At 39.3% G+C, this 16,681-nt stretch overlaps 1 protein-coding gene across 3 annotated transcripts in view; it reads right to left on the minus strand.

The window, feature by feature from the left end:
• Positions 1-16,681, minus strand: part of LOC119161600 (uncharacterized) — a 197,565-nt gene that overhangs the window by 50,860 nt on the left and 130,024 nt on the right. For all 3 annotated transcript variants that reach the window (XM_075878922.1, XM_075878920.1, XM_075878921.1), the window contains 4 exons: positions 14,548-14,685; positions 8,245-8,303; positions 6,021-6,150; positions 3,343-3,507 (listed from right to left, as the gene is read on the minus strand). In XM_075878922.1, coding sequence (XP_075735037.1) covers positions 3,343-3,507; positions 6,021-6,150; positions 8,245-8,303; positions 14,548-14,685 — 492 coding nt within the window. The remainder of the gene's footprint in view (positions 1-3,342; positions 3,508-6,020; positions 6,151-8,244; positions 8,304-14,547; positions 14,686-16,681) is intronic.

Genomic DNA, 16,681 nt, shown 5'->3' on the forward strand with positions numbered 1-16,681 from the left:
CTGGGAGGAGCATAAAGCTACGTACTATAAAATGTATATTTCCAGCTTTGGCTATGAAGGGGTTGTTGGCAGTCTTAACTTACTGACTTGACATTACTCAACCTGACTTACTGAGTAAAAATATCTGTGCAAAAAGGTGATAATGGTATGCAAGGTGAAGAAAACATGAGGTAAAGGAAAGAGCATATTTGCTTGAATTCAGGAAATAATTATCACGAGTTTGTGAAGTCACAAAGTGGAGTTGTACATTGCCGTAAATATGCTTATCAAGTTCACATCTAAAGCTCCCAGAAGAGCTTCAAGCAAAAATAGAACCAGTCTTATTCAGTTTGTCGATATCTATTGAGTTGATATAATTATCCCAAGTTTGTCAAGTCACAAAGTGGAGTTGTACATTGCCGTAGATATGCTTATCAAGTTCACATCTAAAGCTTCCAGAAGAGCTTCAAGCAAAAATAGAACCATTTTTATTCAGTTTGTTGATATTTATTGAGTTGATACTTTGAAATGAATATAGTCTTGTAGTCTATTTTTCATTCCAATCCAAATTGTGAACTAGTTAGGTAAATGCAGCATCCCCCTTCATGTGCGGACAGTGTAGCATAGCAAATGAATGGGGCAAAAATACGCAAGGTGGGGAAATAATTACGAGAAAAATAGCCATCCAGCTAAAAGTAGAGTGACCCTACAAAGGAGACCTTTCTGCATTTCTTCTAGACAGCTTTAATGTTTAGGAAAAATTAATCTTGGCTCAGGGCGCCACAGCCTTCTAGGCACTGGTGCCCACTCATGCCCATTCGACCCTAGTGCCTCTCTGGGCCAATCGCTATACAGTGAACCCTCGTTCAGACGAACTCTGTTTAAACGAATTGTTGCATAAGACTAACAACTTGAGAATGTTTGTATGGTTTCCCATAGACTCAATGCAAAAAAAAAATATCTGCTTAAAAGGAATCGCGTAACAGGCCTCTTCTTTAAGACAAACTCTCGCAGTAACCGACAACGACGAGGATTCTGCGCAACGAATATTATAGCCTTGATGGGGAATTCAGGTGAACAAGAGAAAGCAAAATGGGGAAGAAAAAAAACTTTCTGGCACAAAGACTTGAAGCAAATCGAAAGTAAGATAAGCGGAAAAGGAAAGTCCGAGCATAAAGCTGGTGTCACCCTCATCCCTAGCACGCAGGTGGAGAAAGGGCCAGTTTTATCAGCAAAGAAAGCAACAAAAAACATTCGTATTTTTGCATTCTCCTCGTGTTCTTAAGTTCCCCAACAGGAATACAGTGGAGAACGGAAGAACACAAGAGCTTGGCTGGAGTGAAAAATGCAAGGAAAGGGGGGCAAAAAAAAACAGCCAAATGAAAGTGAAAACGGGAACAAATATTGTCTGTGTATTATAATCACATGAAGCCAAAACCACATATGCGGCACTAGCACTCCCGTCAGAGGAGTCAGATGCATTGTCATCACCGTCACACAATGGCTCCTGAGCACATGTTGTGGTCAGTTTGCGATGTTTTGCATGGGACCTGTGCACGTCGTACCTGTTCTCAGTGAAATGCAGCAAATTGTGATGCACCACTTTCATTAGGAAAGTTCATGACAAAGGAAGGTCATTTTTCACACTAAGTAGAGCTGCGTCATGTCTTTTCTGAGTGCCTGGGTTTTTATATTGTGAGTAGCGTAAACAGAGATCTTCGGGTGCACATCATTCAGGAACAGTTACTTTGGGCTGAAAATAAGAAAATATCAGAACCTCAAGAAAAAGCTTGCAGACTTTCATAAGCAACTTGGCGTATATTTGCTTGTCAAGGTAGCGATATGCAATGGAGGCTTATCCAAAAGTGATAGCAAAGCCAGTAAAACAGCCTCTCAGAAGGTGAACAGCCAGAAGAGTGAATTTTCTATTCTTGAAAGAAAATTGTGCTTGTCTCTCCCTTTTTATCTTTTTGTAATTATGAAAAAATGGTTGTGCTACTGTTGTATTGTTAAAATGTGGCAGCAATTTATACATGAGCATATTTATTACAAACTCTAAAAATCAAGTACTCTTTAGATTAGTGTAAATAAATACTCTACTTGAAAGCATGGTTTTTACCAAGCTGAGCCAAATAAATACTTTCTCTTGTTCCTGTCCTCCCCATTGTAAGTATACTCCATTTAGTGTTTTCAAGCCACATATTTGGGTGCACTTCACATGTTAGCATTTGGTTTTTGAGGGCACTTCTGATAAGACAAACTCCTGATTAGACAAACAAATGATCACGATCCCTTCGAATTCGTCTTAAATTGAGTCTACTGTATCTGAGCTAACAAAGAGGTTGCAAAAATGCAGGGAAATACTAAGCACTGGAAGACATGATAATCTGGTGATGTCAAGGAGATGACAATTTTCCCCTTTCCTAAAACTTCCTCCACGCTTCGAATTTCTGCTAAACTGAAGTGTCATAATAGATCTTCACTAGCAAATTCACAGATTATTTGCTCAATACAAACCAAAGCCTTAGTCTTCATGCATTTATATTCTAAATGCATGAAGATGCTCCAATGAGATTCATCTCTCTAAAAAATAACAAAAGTATTACACGTATATATACGTATTAGACATACGGATTGTACGGAGAAAATTTTTTGGGCAAGTGAGGGCCATTTGAAATCAATGAGAGAATTAAAAAATGATGAAAAAAGATAGTTAAATCAATTCTTTCAAAAGCAAAGAGTCTTTGAAAACGTCTTGATGCTTTGCAACCCTTAAGGCCGCTGTAAAAATGTACAAGTTATCGCACCTCGAGGAAATTTCATACAAAAAAATGGACACAAAAAAACATGAAACTATTTTCACAGGTTTGTCCCAAAGTGTACAATTATCTAAAACTATTTTTCTCCTGTGAAGTGTCTAATAGCTGTATGCAGGCATCAAAATACTACATTTCATGCAATCTATAGAAAGCCTTAACAACAATTTGAAGAGTGTGCTTTTGCAAAACTCTATCTGTTCAGAACTCTATTCCCTGTTGTTTGAAAAGTGCCCTTCTAGCAAAAGTGTTGAGCATGGAAGCCAGCATCATCAACAAGGTGCTTCAGTCAACACTGTCAACAATATTGCCAATGGGTGAATTTAACAACCTCCCCACTTTATTATATTCATTAAATATTTTTTAGACCACTAGTCCAGAAATGGTGTGCTACTTAAGCTGTACTTATCTCTGGATAATTATCAGCAATAAAAAGGTATCACCAGTTGTTCCACATAGCAACAATGAATCTGCAAGTTTTACATCCACCATTTGGCATCGCCACATCATTTTAACTTTGTAATGTCACAAGTATATAGACACATACCATCAATAAGTTTGTGTAGTTGGCAATGCCTTCCTCAGGCAAAAGTGCTGATATTTGTTTAGCAAATGCTTCCAGCACGCTGTCAATGTAGCGACTTGTGATTGATTCAAGAGCGGCACTTGTGGTTGGTAGAGGGATACTTTTCAAACGGCCTTCAGCATCCAGCTGCATGAAAATATGTTAGTTTACAAATATTGAAAAAAAAGAAAAAACTTCAATGCATAATCCTAAACAATCGAGTGCTTTAGCACACCCCGCCCCCCCAAAAAAGTAAGAGAAAAAGAAGAAAAAAAAAACAGAGTAGAGAAATCGAAGCTCTGAAAACATTTTATGTCATCTAACAGTCAAGTTTTTCATAATTGTATTCTCAAGTTTACACAGCCTAAATGCACTAAGTGCCATGAAAAGCTTCTGGCTACTATATGGTAAGGGGGTAATTGGGTCGCAAAATGCCAGTGGACAATCAGTGTGGCTGTTATGGTGGCAACAAAAAACTGCTGTCAGCAAAAAGGACTATGGTGGTTGATTGGAATTCCAGCGTACAGTGACCAACTTTAAACGGTATAATTGGAAGCTACAGCTAAGGTGCAACCATTAAGGCAGTAGAAAAACATAGTACATTTAGTAAATTTTCACATTCAATGTTTTGATTACTCTCAGTCATACAGCATCACTTATGGGTATCGGAAATGAATTGGGCATTAAAAAAATCTGCAGTTGAACCAACTCATAAAGATACCGGTTTTAAAGGGACAGACAAGTGCTCAGAATGGGAATGCATTCCTTTTGCATTAAAAGAACATGTAGCAGAGGAACTTTTTTTCTAATTTGTGGAGGAACGAAGAACAAGCATTTGTTCCTGTTTTGGAGGCATGTGTGCTACACTGATGGCAGCCCTTATGCCACTACCAGCTCTCCCATCGCCCTTGCACTCATACAAGCAAGAATAGGTGACTCAGCGCCACTCGCCACCCTTCAAAACATCAATGAATAGCCCCAACTGGACTGCCTGCCCTCTCATTTTGCACAGTTATGCCAGCAAATTAAGTTCAGCCAAAGGATTAGGTCCTCTGGGCTAACTGTGTTGGTGGCATGAAATCCTTCCTGGCCCCAACCAAAACAAAATATGGCTGATTCATCTGCTGATCATTGGAAATTGCCCGACGTTTCCAGCAAAAAGAAAAGGCACTCCTGTAGACTTGGAAGAGAAGAGCACTATTGTGAACAGCTAAGATATTAAGACTTTGTGATAAAGCACGAACTATCAACAAACAGGGCTCACTATTCCCCTATTTTGCTTTTTTTTTTTCATGCGACCTACTCATAAGAAATTTTGGTTGTAGCAACAAAATTTTTATGGCTCTTGAATATTGTAAAAGTTGGTTTGACTGTATTTCCAGCTAATACAAGTACCGAGATATCAGCTCACAGAGCGATTCAGGTTAATTAAAACCAGATGTGCGAGTGTTTTTAGGCTTCTCGATGAATGGATGTTTCCTAATTCCCAGATAAGAAAGGCTAGCAATCTTTTCTTAACATACACATTTCTCAAGTGGGCATTTTCATTAGGAGATGGGCGCATGTACCATGGCATCATGAAAAAAATGGCCATTAGGAATTATCGCAGGAAGGACACAAAAGCAACAATGAACATGTTAAAGAAAGTTGAAGATGAAAAAGAAATTGCACAAAATACAACAACAGGTTTTTTGAACAACAAACACAATCAATAGAACCATAAAGGTGAATTACATGTGTGTGTATCTCTCTCTCCAACACACACACACACGTCCACATGCACATCAGGTGTTTTTTTTATATTTTGGATAATACAGGTTTTTTATAAATATCCTATGACAGTTAGGATCCTGTCATCACACACGAACTCCACGTCAATGGGAAATACTTTGTCCTAGTAAAAATGATGCAGTTGTGACTCATTAACAAAAACTCGATAATTAACTTGTTCATTGCCGAGTTGAAGGCAGGTTTTTATCTTACAAGGTCACTGTGCATACAAATTTATGGCTTACCTATTTTTTAGAAATCGCAGAAGTCGCACGTAGTTACAAATATTCATTACCGAATTTTGAGAACAGCACTCAAGTCAACAATCAAAATGTTCCTTAGTTAGTTTTTGCTAATGCTAAACGTCCATCATTTTAGCTGCGAGAAAATATTTCCGCTTCAACATTGAGTGCATCTTCAAAAACGGGAGCCTGACTGTCATTGAATTCTTATAAAAAAAAATATGTATTGTCTGAAAAACTGAAAATAAAACACTGTGCCTGCGCAACCGCGTGTGTATATTTGCCTCTTCTGATGAGTTAATTTTACCTTTTGGCACCTGGGCATTCTTCAGGACCCTTTTAGGGTCCTTTGAATAATTCCAGCGGTCAGTGACTAACTTAATGTTTAGGACACATATGCACCAGCTCCATCCATATAACAAAAGTAAGTTTATGAGCTATTCGGCTAAATGAAAACAGCTATGTTTCACAACACAAAACAAAGAGTAGACTGGCTACTCAGAAGCACTGGTTAGATTTTATCTTCAACCTGCTAACTCATCGGCCAACGCTCATGAATTCAAGGAAATTCTGAATGAACTGCTACTGATTATCAATGGCAACAGGAAGAAAGCATTGTTTAAAAAAACAGTAAAAATACTTTCTTACCAGACACTCATTTTGCACACGTGTACAGAAGAGTTTAATTCTTTTGGAGTTCATTTCTCTTCGTAAAGCTAAGTCATTGTCCAACTTTTTTGTTAACTGGTGACTAGCAGTGCTCACGGCATCTGGAAGACTTAACAAAAGGATAAGAAAATGTTATTGTTCAAGAGCACTTCATAATTAAAAGTCAAGTAGCCCATGCAAAATCTAATTTGTTTGAAGGAGTGGCACAAAAACAAAATGTAAAGTTGAAACTTTATTTAATCAAGCTAGATTTTTCGTTAAATTGGGACACTTGTAATATCAAAAAAACTTTTTCGTTCCTCACAAATATAAAATTGTGAAGTAGTGGCATCTGAAAGCTACCATGGCATTTTATTTGCCAGTAACACATGCTTGCATTTTTGGAAAGTCCGTGAGGGCAGCCCAGACATTCTGCCTTACGTAACGGGGTGATACAGGCAAAGTAGACAGTCATGTGAAGCTACCACAAGCTGTTGTCGTGCAAAGATGGCCAGGGAACAAGAATGCAGCGGCTGTATTAACAGGCACAGCAAGAATGTTGTGAGATGATGAATGCCATCTTTTGCAAAAACCATTAAGGGGGGTCACAGCTTGTGGAAACAAAAAAATTGTGAAAAAACTCACTTTTTTTATCGTGTTTTTTGAAATCTGCAGCTACTAGTGCACTTATGTGAATTTCAAGCCGTTAATATCAGCATTTTGGCCGCAAAGACCCTTTATACAGCGCGCTCTAGCTGAAATAGCACATTTTCCGCGACAGGCCTCTGCCCTTCCATGTTTGCCAAAGCAGCCATCTTGGTCTCATCTGAAAGAGCCGCCTTTCGCCTTCAAATTCTCGCGAGGAAGGGCCAGATTCAGCCATTGGCAGCTTAGAACATGCGTGGGATAGAGAGGTATAGGGGTGCCCTCCTATTTGCTACTTGGCGCACGTGACTTGAACTTGCTTCCCCATTGGTGGAATCTCCTGGCTATCGTGTGCTCCGAGCTTTGAGGCGTGCATGGACACACACCATTTCGCCTCAGTGTCAGCGACGGAGCTATTCACAATGTCAAATCCTGAGCATAAATTCCACACGTGCTACAAGTTTCGTGCAAAAAAGGTGCAACGGACGCCAGTTGCAAATTTCACGGAACACTTTGTGATACCGCAAGACCCCCAAGGTGCTACGCTCTCCACATCCGATGAAGTTGTCGATGCTACCACAGAAGGCAGCGGCCGCATCAGCTGTTGCGGAGCCTGTGCAAAGTCCGTCAGCCACCCACCCTTCGAGCAGCGATCACGTGCGTCAAAATACCATCTATCGGCAACAATCTGACTTAGAAAAGGCGCAAGCGTAAGCCGAAGAAAAGTTATCGCAGTAGTCGTTCGCTGCAGCAACGGAGAGGAAACGCGCATTCATGATGACAATACCAACGAGGCAGCTCGTCCACTTGATGGAACCATGTTCACAATTGTAGATTTAGACACAGTGAACAGTGTTTTGTTGGCATTCGCAAAGTGCAAGACATGCAACAGGGAACTTCAAATTGTCCAAGACGACCGGGAATTCGGACTCGCCGTGTAGTTGCGTTTTGTGTGTTCCACCTGTGGGAAGACCGTATCGTTGTGGAGCTCGCCGCGCGTTCATAGTGATGAACATATGAACCTTTTTGCTGTAAACGTTTTGGCTTTGGTGACGCGTGCCATGCAGGCAATGAGGAACAGACAGACTGTGCTGAATGATGTGTTCTCATTGATGGGCATCAGCCGTCGGGGTCTACACACGAAAACGTGGCAATGCTACATGAAGACGAAATTGGCAGCCACAGCCGATCGCAATGCACATTATTTAACGAGCGACTGCATGCGGTCGGTTCACGTACTTTATGACGAACTCGATATGGGCCAAACCGGGAGCGTGACAGCTTCATTAAAAGTTCATAAAAACATTGAACATCATGGGCACTTGCTGGGGAAAAGAAATTTCACTGTTACATTGGGAATTTTATAAAGAAAGGTTTTATTTTTTTATTTTTAAGTATATCATATCAGTTAAAACTTTGTGTACAAAGTTTTAACTGATATGATATACTTAAAAAACAAAAACTATAACTTGCTTCAAAAATTCTAAAGGCAAAAGAGTAACAGCAGCTTACAAAGAAAGGCCAAAAATAAAGCCACAACAGTACATATGAGTAACTGAAGTAAAAAATAAATTTTTACCCATGTAGTAACTGTCGAAGTAGCGTGAATGTCATATTTTTTGCTTCTGTATGCTGGGCCTAAAAGCACAAGGAAGAAAAAACATTAAAAATGGTCAAAGTCCCAGCAAAAAGAAAATGGGGAGAGAAGGAAAGAAACACAAGTAGCAAAAACGAAGTGTATAAAACATTCTGCAAATAGACAGCTTTATTCACCATGACCAAATGAATTTTCGGTATCAGCAGCCCAAGCAGTAGCAGAAGCTTACAATCAAACAATAAAAACAGCAAGCTTTTTTTTTTCTTCTCCAGTTATAATCCAGCCCGGCACAACTGTTACAGTTCTTTAAGGTTTCATAACTTGACAGTCAAATAGCTCTTGCATAGCCTACTATTGCTGTCTAAAGATTGTAGACATAATACATCAAAAACACATTAAGTCTCTCTTTCTTTTTTTTTTTTTTTTGTCTCCATTAGTCAAACTGTTAGCCAAGCTGATACATGTACCATTAGTGATATATACATAGAAGAAGAGCACTTCAACTAGAGCTTTTTATCTTTGTCATGTGTAGGTGTTATGACCTACACATGCAACACAAACATGCATACATAAACCCAACCGTGCAGTATACCACTTATGAATAGCCTATTCTCTTTCCAAATCGTGCTTTTAATTGTCAACTCCCCCCCCCCCCCCCCCCCGGCTAAACAGTCAGGGCTACACTATGTCTTCTGCAATCATTTGTTGGCATGTAGAAGACTACAACTCTTCTAGTCTGGTTTATCTTTGAACCATCAGGCACTGCCAAAAACCCCACAACTCTAGAGCCAGTTAAAGCCTTCGAGTTGCTCCAGGCCACTCACATTCTTTCCTTAGGTAACTTGATAACTTGAAAAACGCGAAGAATTTTGCAGGGCAAACAAACCCTTCGACAGCAACCGTTGGCAAACATAAATACAGGAATTGTAGTTGTAGTCTTCTGCCATAAACTGATGACCGCAAATATGCAGATCATGGCAATGCTCATTGTACCGATGCACGATGCTTTGCCCAGGCACACAAGACTGCAGTTTGACATGTTGCCGATCTCAAGGTTTTACAATGCAGAAAGCAGCAAGGGTAAATCACTGTGCTTGTGAAAGGAAAGCTCTAGATCAACACTGGCTCTCTGATAGAAGTTCCCAAATGTAGAGATAAATTGTGATTATGCCTTTCAGGTGTGAATTATGATGGACTCTCTGTAAATGTATCAAATTACACAACTTTATTGCAAGGTGCTTGATGTTCTATTGCAAGAAAGAGAAGGATATACTTGTATGCCCACTTGCACCTTTTTCCATAATTAACCTTATTTGTGAGTAATTAAACATCAATTTATTCGGAAGTCAGTGATGAAAGCATAAACATGGAGGTAAGTCGGCTGGAAAGTGAGAAATATGTGGCAATGGAAGCTGATGAGCACCTGTCTCACGATCACCGAGTACAGAATAGCCTGATCAAAATTCAAGCTGAGGAATACATAATGAGAACACTTTTTAATGACAGCAAGATGCACTGATGTAGGATGGCCATAAGTACAAACACAGGCAATGGACATCCCTAGAATGGCAAGAGTTCCATTGTAAGGCATTTCATACCCAGCAGCTCCACCAAATGAGATGTTATAGTGTTCAGATTACCAAAAGAAATATGAACACTGCAGCTTGAACAATGCAGGTTTTTTTTTTCATCGTATCAGATAATGCATTCATTTCTTTGGTTACTTATTGAGAATGATTCACTGTAGGTATACTGTAACATAGTTAAAAAAGCTGACGTCTTTCTGGCGCACTTTTCACTGATGCTTCAAACTCTGCATCCTGCTGTAATGTGTATTTTGACTGTCTACTGAATTAATCTTTTTTTTTTAAATCTAACCCCAACTGATGAAGAAATCATCCTTATTAGGACTCTTCAAGCTCGTCTCAAGTGCAACTATTTTGGTACTTTGTGTGGCAAAACAAAACAAACTTCAAGTAAGTGCTGGCTTGAATGATATTATCTTTTACATTATAAAATGATTGCACATCATATAGCCAACATTTTCTTTGTTATCACTAAGCTAACACCACTTAAAAAAAGTGTTTTTCAATGTAAACTCAGTTAATAAAAAGTTATTTTGAAAGTTTAGAGAATAACAGGCACAATTCTATTTTTTTCTTTAATAATGTAAAATAAAATCTTCATAACAAGCATTTAAGTAAATATTTCAGTTATTTTAGTATTCTTTGCCCCAATAAGTTTAGCTGATAGCTTTCACCTTATCAATTTAGGCTATTGAACCAATCTATCACTGATAGCTTAAACAGATGAAGGTAAATTTGATAGTTTAAATAACAAATATTTTCATGAACATAAAACCACTACAATAAGTGGTACCTGACCATGACCATTATAAGTCATCAGCTGCTTAAAAAACAGAAAACAAGTCAGAACAACAATGCATAGAGGTGTACCATAGAGGACCATATTAGGGCCACTACTATATATATATATATATATATATATATATATATATATATATATATATATATATATATATATATATATATATATCAGTAGCCAGAAGCTTACTTTGAAGTTATTGCCAGTGAAGGGTAAAAATGTATTCAGTGCACTAAATGTCCGCATGGCATGACTGGCCAGGTTACTGTGAGAACAGTTCAACACCATTATAGCAGGCAGTGGTGCAACCGACAATTGGGTATAAGTTAAACCCCTTTATAAAAGACATGCTCTGGGCAGCAATTCCTGTCTTCTATACAAGATATATTTTATAAGCAGGGTACCTCGTATGGATCGTTTTATCTACCCGTATTTTACTGTAGGCACACAGGTGTCTCTTATACCCATCTGTCTCTTATATCAGTGTCTCTTATAAATAAAGGGGTTTGGCTGCATTAGACACAATTCACCCCCATAGTTGGCCACCTTATCTCTACTATTAAATAATCTCTTCTGTAACAGACACTGGATGTAGAATACAATCAGAAAAGGTAAGTTATTCTTCAAGTTTGGTCAACAATCTTCGCTTAGTTAGAAAGTCATGCAGTATGCAAGAAACACGGCTTGTGCTGCCATCAACACAGCTATGCTGCAAATAAGGCCAGCCAGGTGTCTATCGAAAATTGCATGCCACTATTTTTCGTTGCAAACTCTAATATTCTCCTATTTGTGGACGACTGTGTTGTTTTTAGGCAGATAACCAGATCTAATGATTTTCTCTTACTTCAGTTGAATTTTGGCACAATCACAAATTGGTGTAATGAGTGGTTAATGCAACTAAATTGATTGATTGGTTGATTGATATGTGGGGTTTAACGTCACAAAACCACCATATGATTATGAGAGACACCACAGTGGAGGGCTCAGGAAATTTCGACCAACTGGGGATCTTTAATGTGCACCCAAATCTGAGCACACGGGCCTACAACATTTCCGCCTCCATCGAAAATGCAACCGCCGCAGCCAGGATTCGATCCCGCGACCTGCGGGTCAGCAGCCGAGTACCTTAGGCACTAGACCACCGCGGCGGGGCCAATGCAACTAAATATTTATTAAGTCATGCATGTTTTCACAAAATGTTCCTGCCCACCACCATACCACATTCATAACAATCATTTAGAATCAGGAACTTCATATACATGTAAATACGTCAGTGTTTGCATTACTCTAAACCTAAACTAGCCTATTAATATTGAGCACTCAATTAGCAAAGATAAATGCATGTTAGGCTATCTTTAACAAAATTTGTATCACGTTCCAACCTCCTTGAAAGCCTTGCTTCATAAAATACTAACCCGGTCGAAATTGGTGGATACTACACGAATGTGAGCCCCTAGCTATATCAACCTAATTACTGCTCTAGAGATGGTTGAGAAAAACTCTGCACATTTTATTCCTGCTAATTAGCCACACCACCAGTACAACTTGTACGAAATCTGACCTTCCCCCCCCATCATTATCATTGCACAGAAAAGTGTCATGCATTGCCTTGTTCCATAAAATGTATCACGATCCTTCACTATGCAATCATCTCATTACTCAGCCATCTTATGTATCCCATTAAACTGACTGTCGTCACAAAGTCAAATTTGCTTCATGTAGTGCTGTGTACTTTCTTTCCTCAATCATTTCTACCAAAAAGCTCTCACGATGGAAATGGCTTTCCCACAGACGTTGTAAACATTAGGAATTATGAACATTTCCGTAAATTTGTAGGTAAAATTGTATACTCAGGCTCTAACTTACTGTACGTTTCATTTTGCTTGCATATTTTGTTTTTTTCCTATTTTTTGTATGTATATGTTTTTACAACTCCCCCTCTGTAATGCCTCTGGCTCTGAGGGGTATAATAAAATGAAGTGATAGCTTATTTATTATAAAAAGCTAATTGTTGTACAATACTTAACAGTTGACCGTGCAGATGCTAATGCTATTAGATTCGAAAGTGTTTCAAGCTTAAGGAACCAACCCCAACACCATGTCTACTGTAGTGTATTTGTGAGAATAAATAAGGCTTACTCAGCTTGAACTGCATGCAGGTCCAAAGTTACTACAGCAGTGAGTCTTGTGAGCTGCTGATGTAATGTTTTCGTGATGTGAAGATGTGCCCATGTGACTATTTAAAATACTAAATGTAATTCGAACGGACCCAAGGGGTGGTGAGGTTGGGTTCGTTATGCCAGCTATTCTGTTCATTCATGAAAAACAGTCAAATGTCTTGAAAAATGCCTTCAGTTCAGTATCATTTCCAAAGCCACAGCAGGTATTTCAGTGCTTTACATTGCTGTGATGCAGCAGAGCTGCCTAAGGTGTATCCATCTTTACAGAGTCTAAAAAAAAAAAATCTTTCCACGTAAGCCATCCATTTGTTAAAAGATGTACACTGTCGTCATTTATGAAACAGAACGCGCAAGTGCACGGTTTGTGCTCTGTGGCGGTTGCCTGCAACTTATCCAACAGGCAGCTTAAGAAAGCACGCCCGTTTTTTGGGTCATCTAGTGGCAAACAAAACAACTAGTCATGGCTGGTGGACGAGTGCTGTTAGATTACGCTGCCTTTGTGCTCATGCAACGGCTGCTGCCTGCAGCTCGCGCTTTCTTGGCACACCACGCTCGATTTGTTGGCAGCAGACAATGCGCTGCAGGCATCGCCTCTAGCACGAGTGTATAGGCAGCGCAAGATTGCCTCTCCAGTCACAAAAGACAAAGGGCTGCCTCTCCGCTCACGGAGGCAGCCCTTCAAATTTCATGGCCAATCCTATTGCACAAGTAATTTTTTTGTATATGCAATTAAATACATACAAAAATAAAAATAAAGTGTGAACGTGGAAACATTAGCATCAAGAAAACAAGCGTCCACATATGTGGACACAGAGAAATGGAGCTGCACTGGGTCCATTACCCTTCTTTATCGTACATGAGACATTTGCTTACGAACGGCTCTGTAATCATTATCGTCATCACTGCCATAATCAATGTCCTCATCATCAGTTTGCGTTCATTAATAATATCAGCATCAGAAGCATCATGCATGTTTATGTGGTTCCTAACTAACAACTCTGATTCAACACTTTTATCGTTATCCTTATCGTTTATTGTGAATATCATCAATGCCTTAATACCCATGTTCAACACTTTCATCACCATCATTATCATCAATAAAGACCCATTTTCTCGGCCCCAGCTCTATGTAAATAAGCTCATCATAATCTTTATCATAGCTTATCATCATTCCCCAATGCATTCATCGTTCCATTCAAACTGAATGCTTGTTGAAGAGTCCTTTGTTTTTTAATGGCTCCTATTTAACGTGCTAATTATTAGTGCTTTTCAAATTGGAACACTCGCTTCTCTTAGTCCGCTAAATATATATGGAATTTATGTCATGATCACTTAATACACATCTCAAACAAAGAAAGTACATTAAAAATAACTTTTAAAAGGTGCATTTAGCTACATTACAGATAAGGTTTTATGCAGAGCCACTTGGCAATGTAGTGGTTCCCACTACTATGCAGTGTTCTGTCACCTTCTTAAACCTGGTGAGAACCTGGTGAGATGAGGCCTGGTGAGATGAGGCCTGGTGAGAAGCATTGTCAGAATTCCATTACTATGTAACATGTATTTTAGTCAGCACAAAACACAATGCCCCTCCCCCTCTTCCTCCCAAAAAAGCCAATAGCAGGCTAACTGTTTTTGTAACAGCCACGAGGCTTTAGTATCTTAGCAAGAAGGTATGTTCTTCATGAAAAGTGATTAATTGTTCATACTTTGTACATACCATCAAGAGGTCATCATGAATGGGACCATTGTCATGTTTTTCAAGTAGAGAATTCATGTCACTAATATAAATCTGGAAACAATCATCTTCTGCAGAGTGCATGAGGCGGTCAACAAAGGCACTCCACCGACTCGGGACCTGAAATAAAAAAAAAATGTTTATCAAAATATTTTAGAGAATAGTATATTTATATTATAAAAAACTCTACTATTATATCTAAAAAATTGCAACATGTGCTTTATGCAGCTGGTGAAGTGGCAAATGTGCCGCATAAGGTTCATTTTCAAGTGGTTAACACAGATAAAGGGAAGTGCGTAAAAAAATAGTTACTTAAACGTGTGTAGGATAAGCAAGCTTGAGTTCAAAGGAGTCATACTGTTTTATGACCTTTGCATTTCTTTTATATGGATTACAAGAACAAAATGATTGCTGTTCCATGGATAACTCTCGCAGGTCAATAATTTGCAACAATCTTTATAACACAGTTTATCTCAATGAATAAATACTTTACAGAACAATTAGAAAGTTAGGATCAGTGTCCATAAGTATCACTAAAAATACTGTTTCACAATCGGGAACAAGAAAGCATCAGACCCCCATGACAATATCTTGAAATGCAAAACAATATTAATAATGTATTTGCATGTAAAACTTGATTACGATACAACATAAGTAGGTGAATGGCTAAAAACCAATCTATGTTGTAATGAAGAATAAAAAAAGGGGGGGAGAATTTCACATTCAAGTGTAAAGCTTAAGAAACAGCAGGGGTGGAACAGGGTACATGAGTTTGGGAGCAGTCCTGAGAGCTAGCAAAATTGCTTTTTGTAGCAGGCTTGGAGCAGACAGAAAGACGTTTTGGAGCCGACTTGGAGCAGCCAAAAGGGCCTTTTCGAGCAAGTATAGAGCAGTAAGAATATTCAGAGCAGATTTAGCCCCATTCAAAGCCCCTGTGGAGCTGCATATGTTCAATTCTGGATTCTTTAAAACACACAGCTAAATTATGCAATAGCCTCATGATTGAGAAAGAAATTATATGGACACTCCCGACGAATTTTCGCCGTTGCCATCATGTTCCGTATAAATTTCAAATTGACAATATACTCCTGTGCAATGTATGTTCTATCCGTGAGTGGGGGCAACAAATGCGGATGAAGCAACAAAAATCAAATGATCCGGCCTATCTCTGCTGTTCGAAGGGCGCGTGCGATAGCATCCGATACCCCATCCCGGGAGGCCTGTAGTCGAAGCAGAGAGGAAGCACTCTGCCCGTCTTAGAAGAGCATTAAAAATGTTGAAATATATGGGAGCACAAGGTATAAGGAAGGAAACACTTGGCAAGACAGACGCTCAACTTACAACTGCAGTTTTATTAGAAAAAAAATTCATTGCACGAGAACATTGAAACGCGCAGTTGCAACTATCACTAAAAGGCGTCACCCCCCACAAAGGGTATGTTTATCTCCTTCAAATACTCAAAAACACACCTCTTTTTTTTTTACTTAGCACAACCGAGGGAACACTGATACATGCGCTTGCATTTGCCCTAATCTGTCCTGCTTCCATGATTTCTCTGGTCAATCTGAGTTTCGATTTGCCCAGAATCCTCATGCTGTCAAACTGCGGATTGCACCCACAATCCCTGCAGTGCATTCACAAGAGCATGCCACCTGCGAGAACCTTTAAGGTTGACGCATGTTCTCTGAGCGAATCATTTAAACATTAGCCTGTCTGCCGATGTACACTTTTTCGCAGCTCAAAGGTATTACGCACATAACCCTTAAAGTACACAGTACAAACAGCGTGGCGTGTTTTTTTGTGTGTAACTGCTTTTGTTCACCCTTTCCTTTCGACGATTTTCTATCATGGGACACAGTTTTGCCAGTTTGCAGGGAGCCGCGAGAACAACCGCGAAAGAAGATGTATATCTGGCCAAAATAAAACCCCTGAGCCAGGCAGTGAGCAAGTCAGCTGTTCGATGTTTGGGAGAAACAGGACGCAAACACACAAGTTAAAAGTAACTGCAGATGAAAGTTCGAAGGAGCCTCCGAAAGTCCGACATCGCAGTCAAAGCTGCTAGGAAACTTCTCGCAACATCAGTGTAAAATGAGGACACGAGAGCCTGGCTGGTTCT

The sequence above is a fragment of the Rhipicephalus microplus genome, chromosome X (genome assembly GCF_043290135.1).
Source record: "Rhipicephalus microplus isolate Deutch F79 chromosome X, USDA_Rmic, whole genome shotgun sequence".
Taxonomy (NCBI): Eukaryota; Metazoa; Arthropoda; class Arachnida; order Ixodida; family Ixodidae; genus Rhipicephalus; species Rhipicephalus microplus.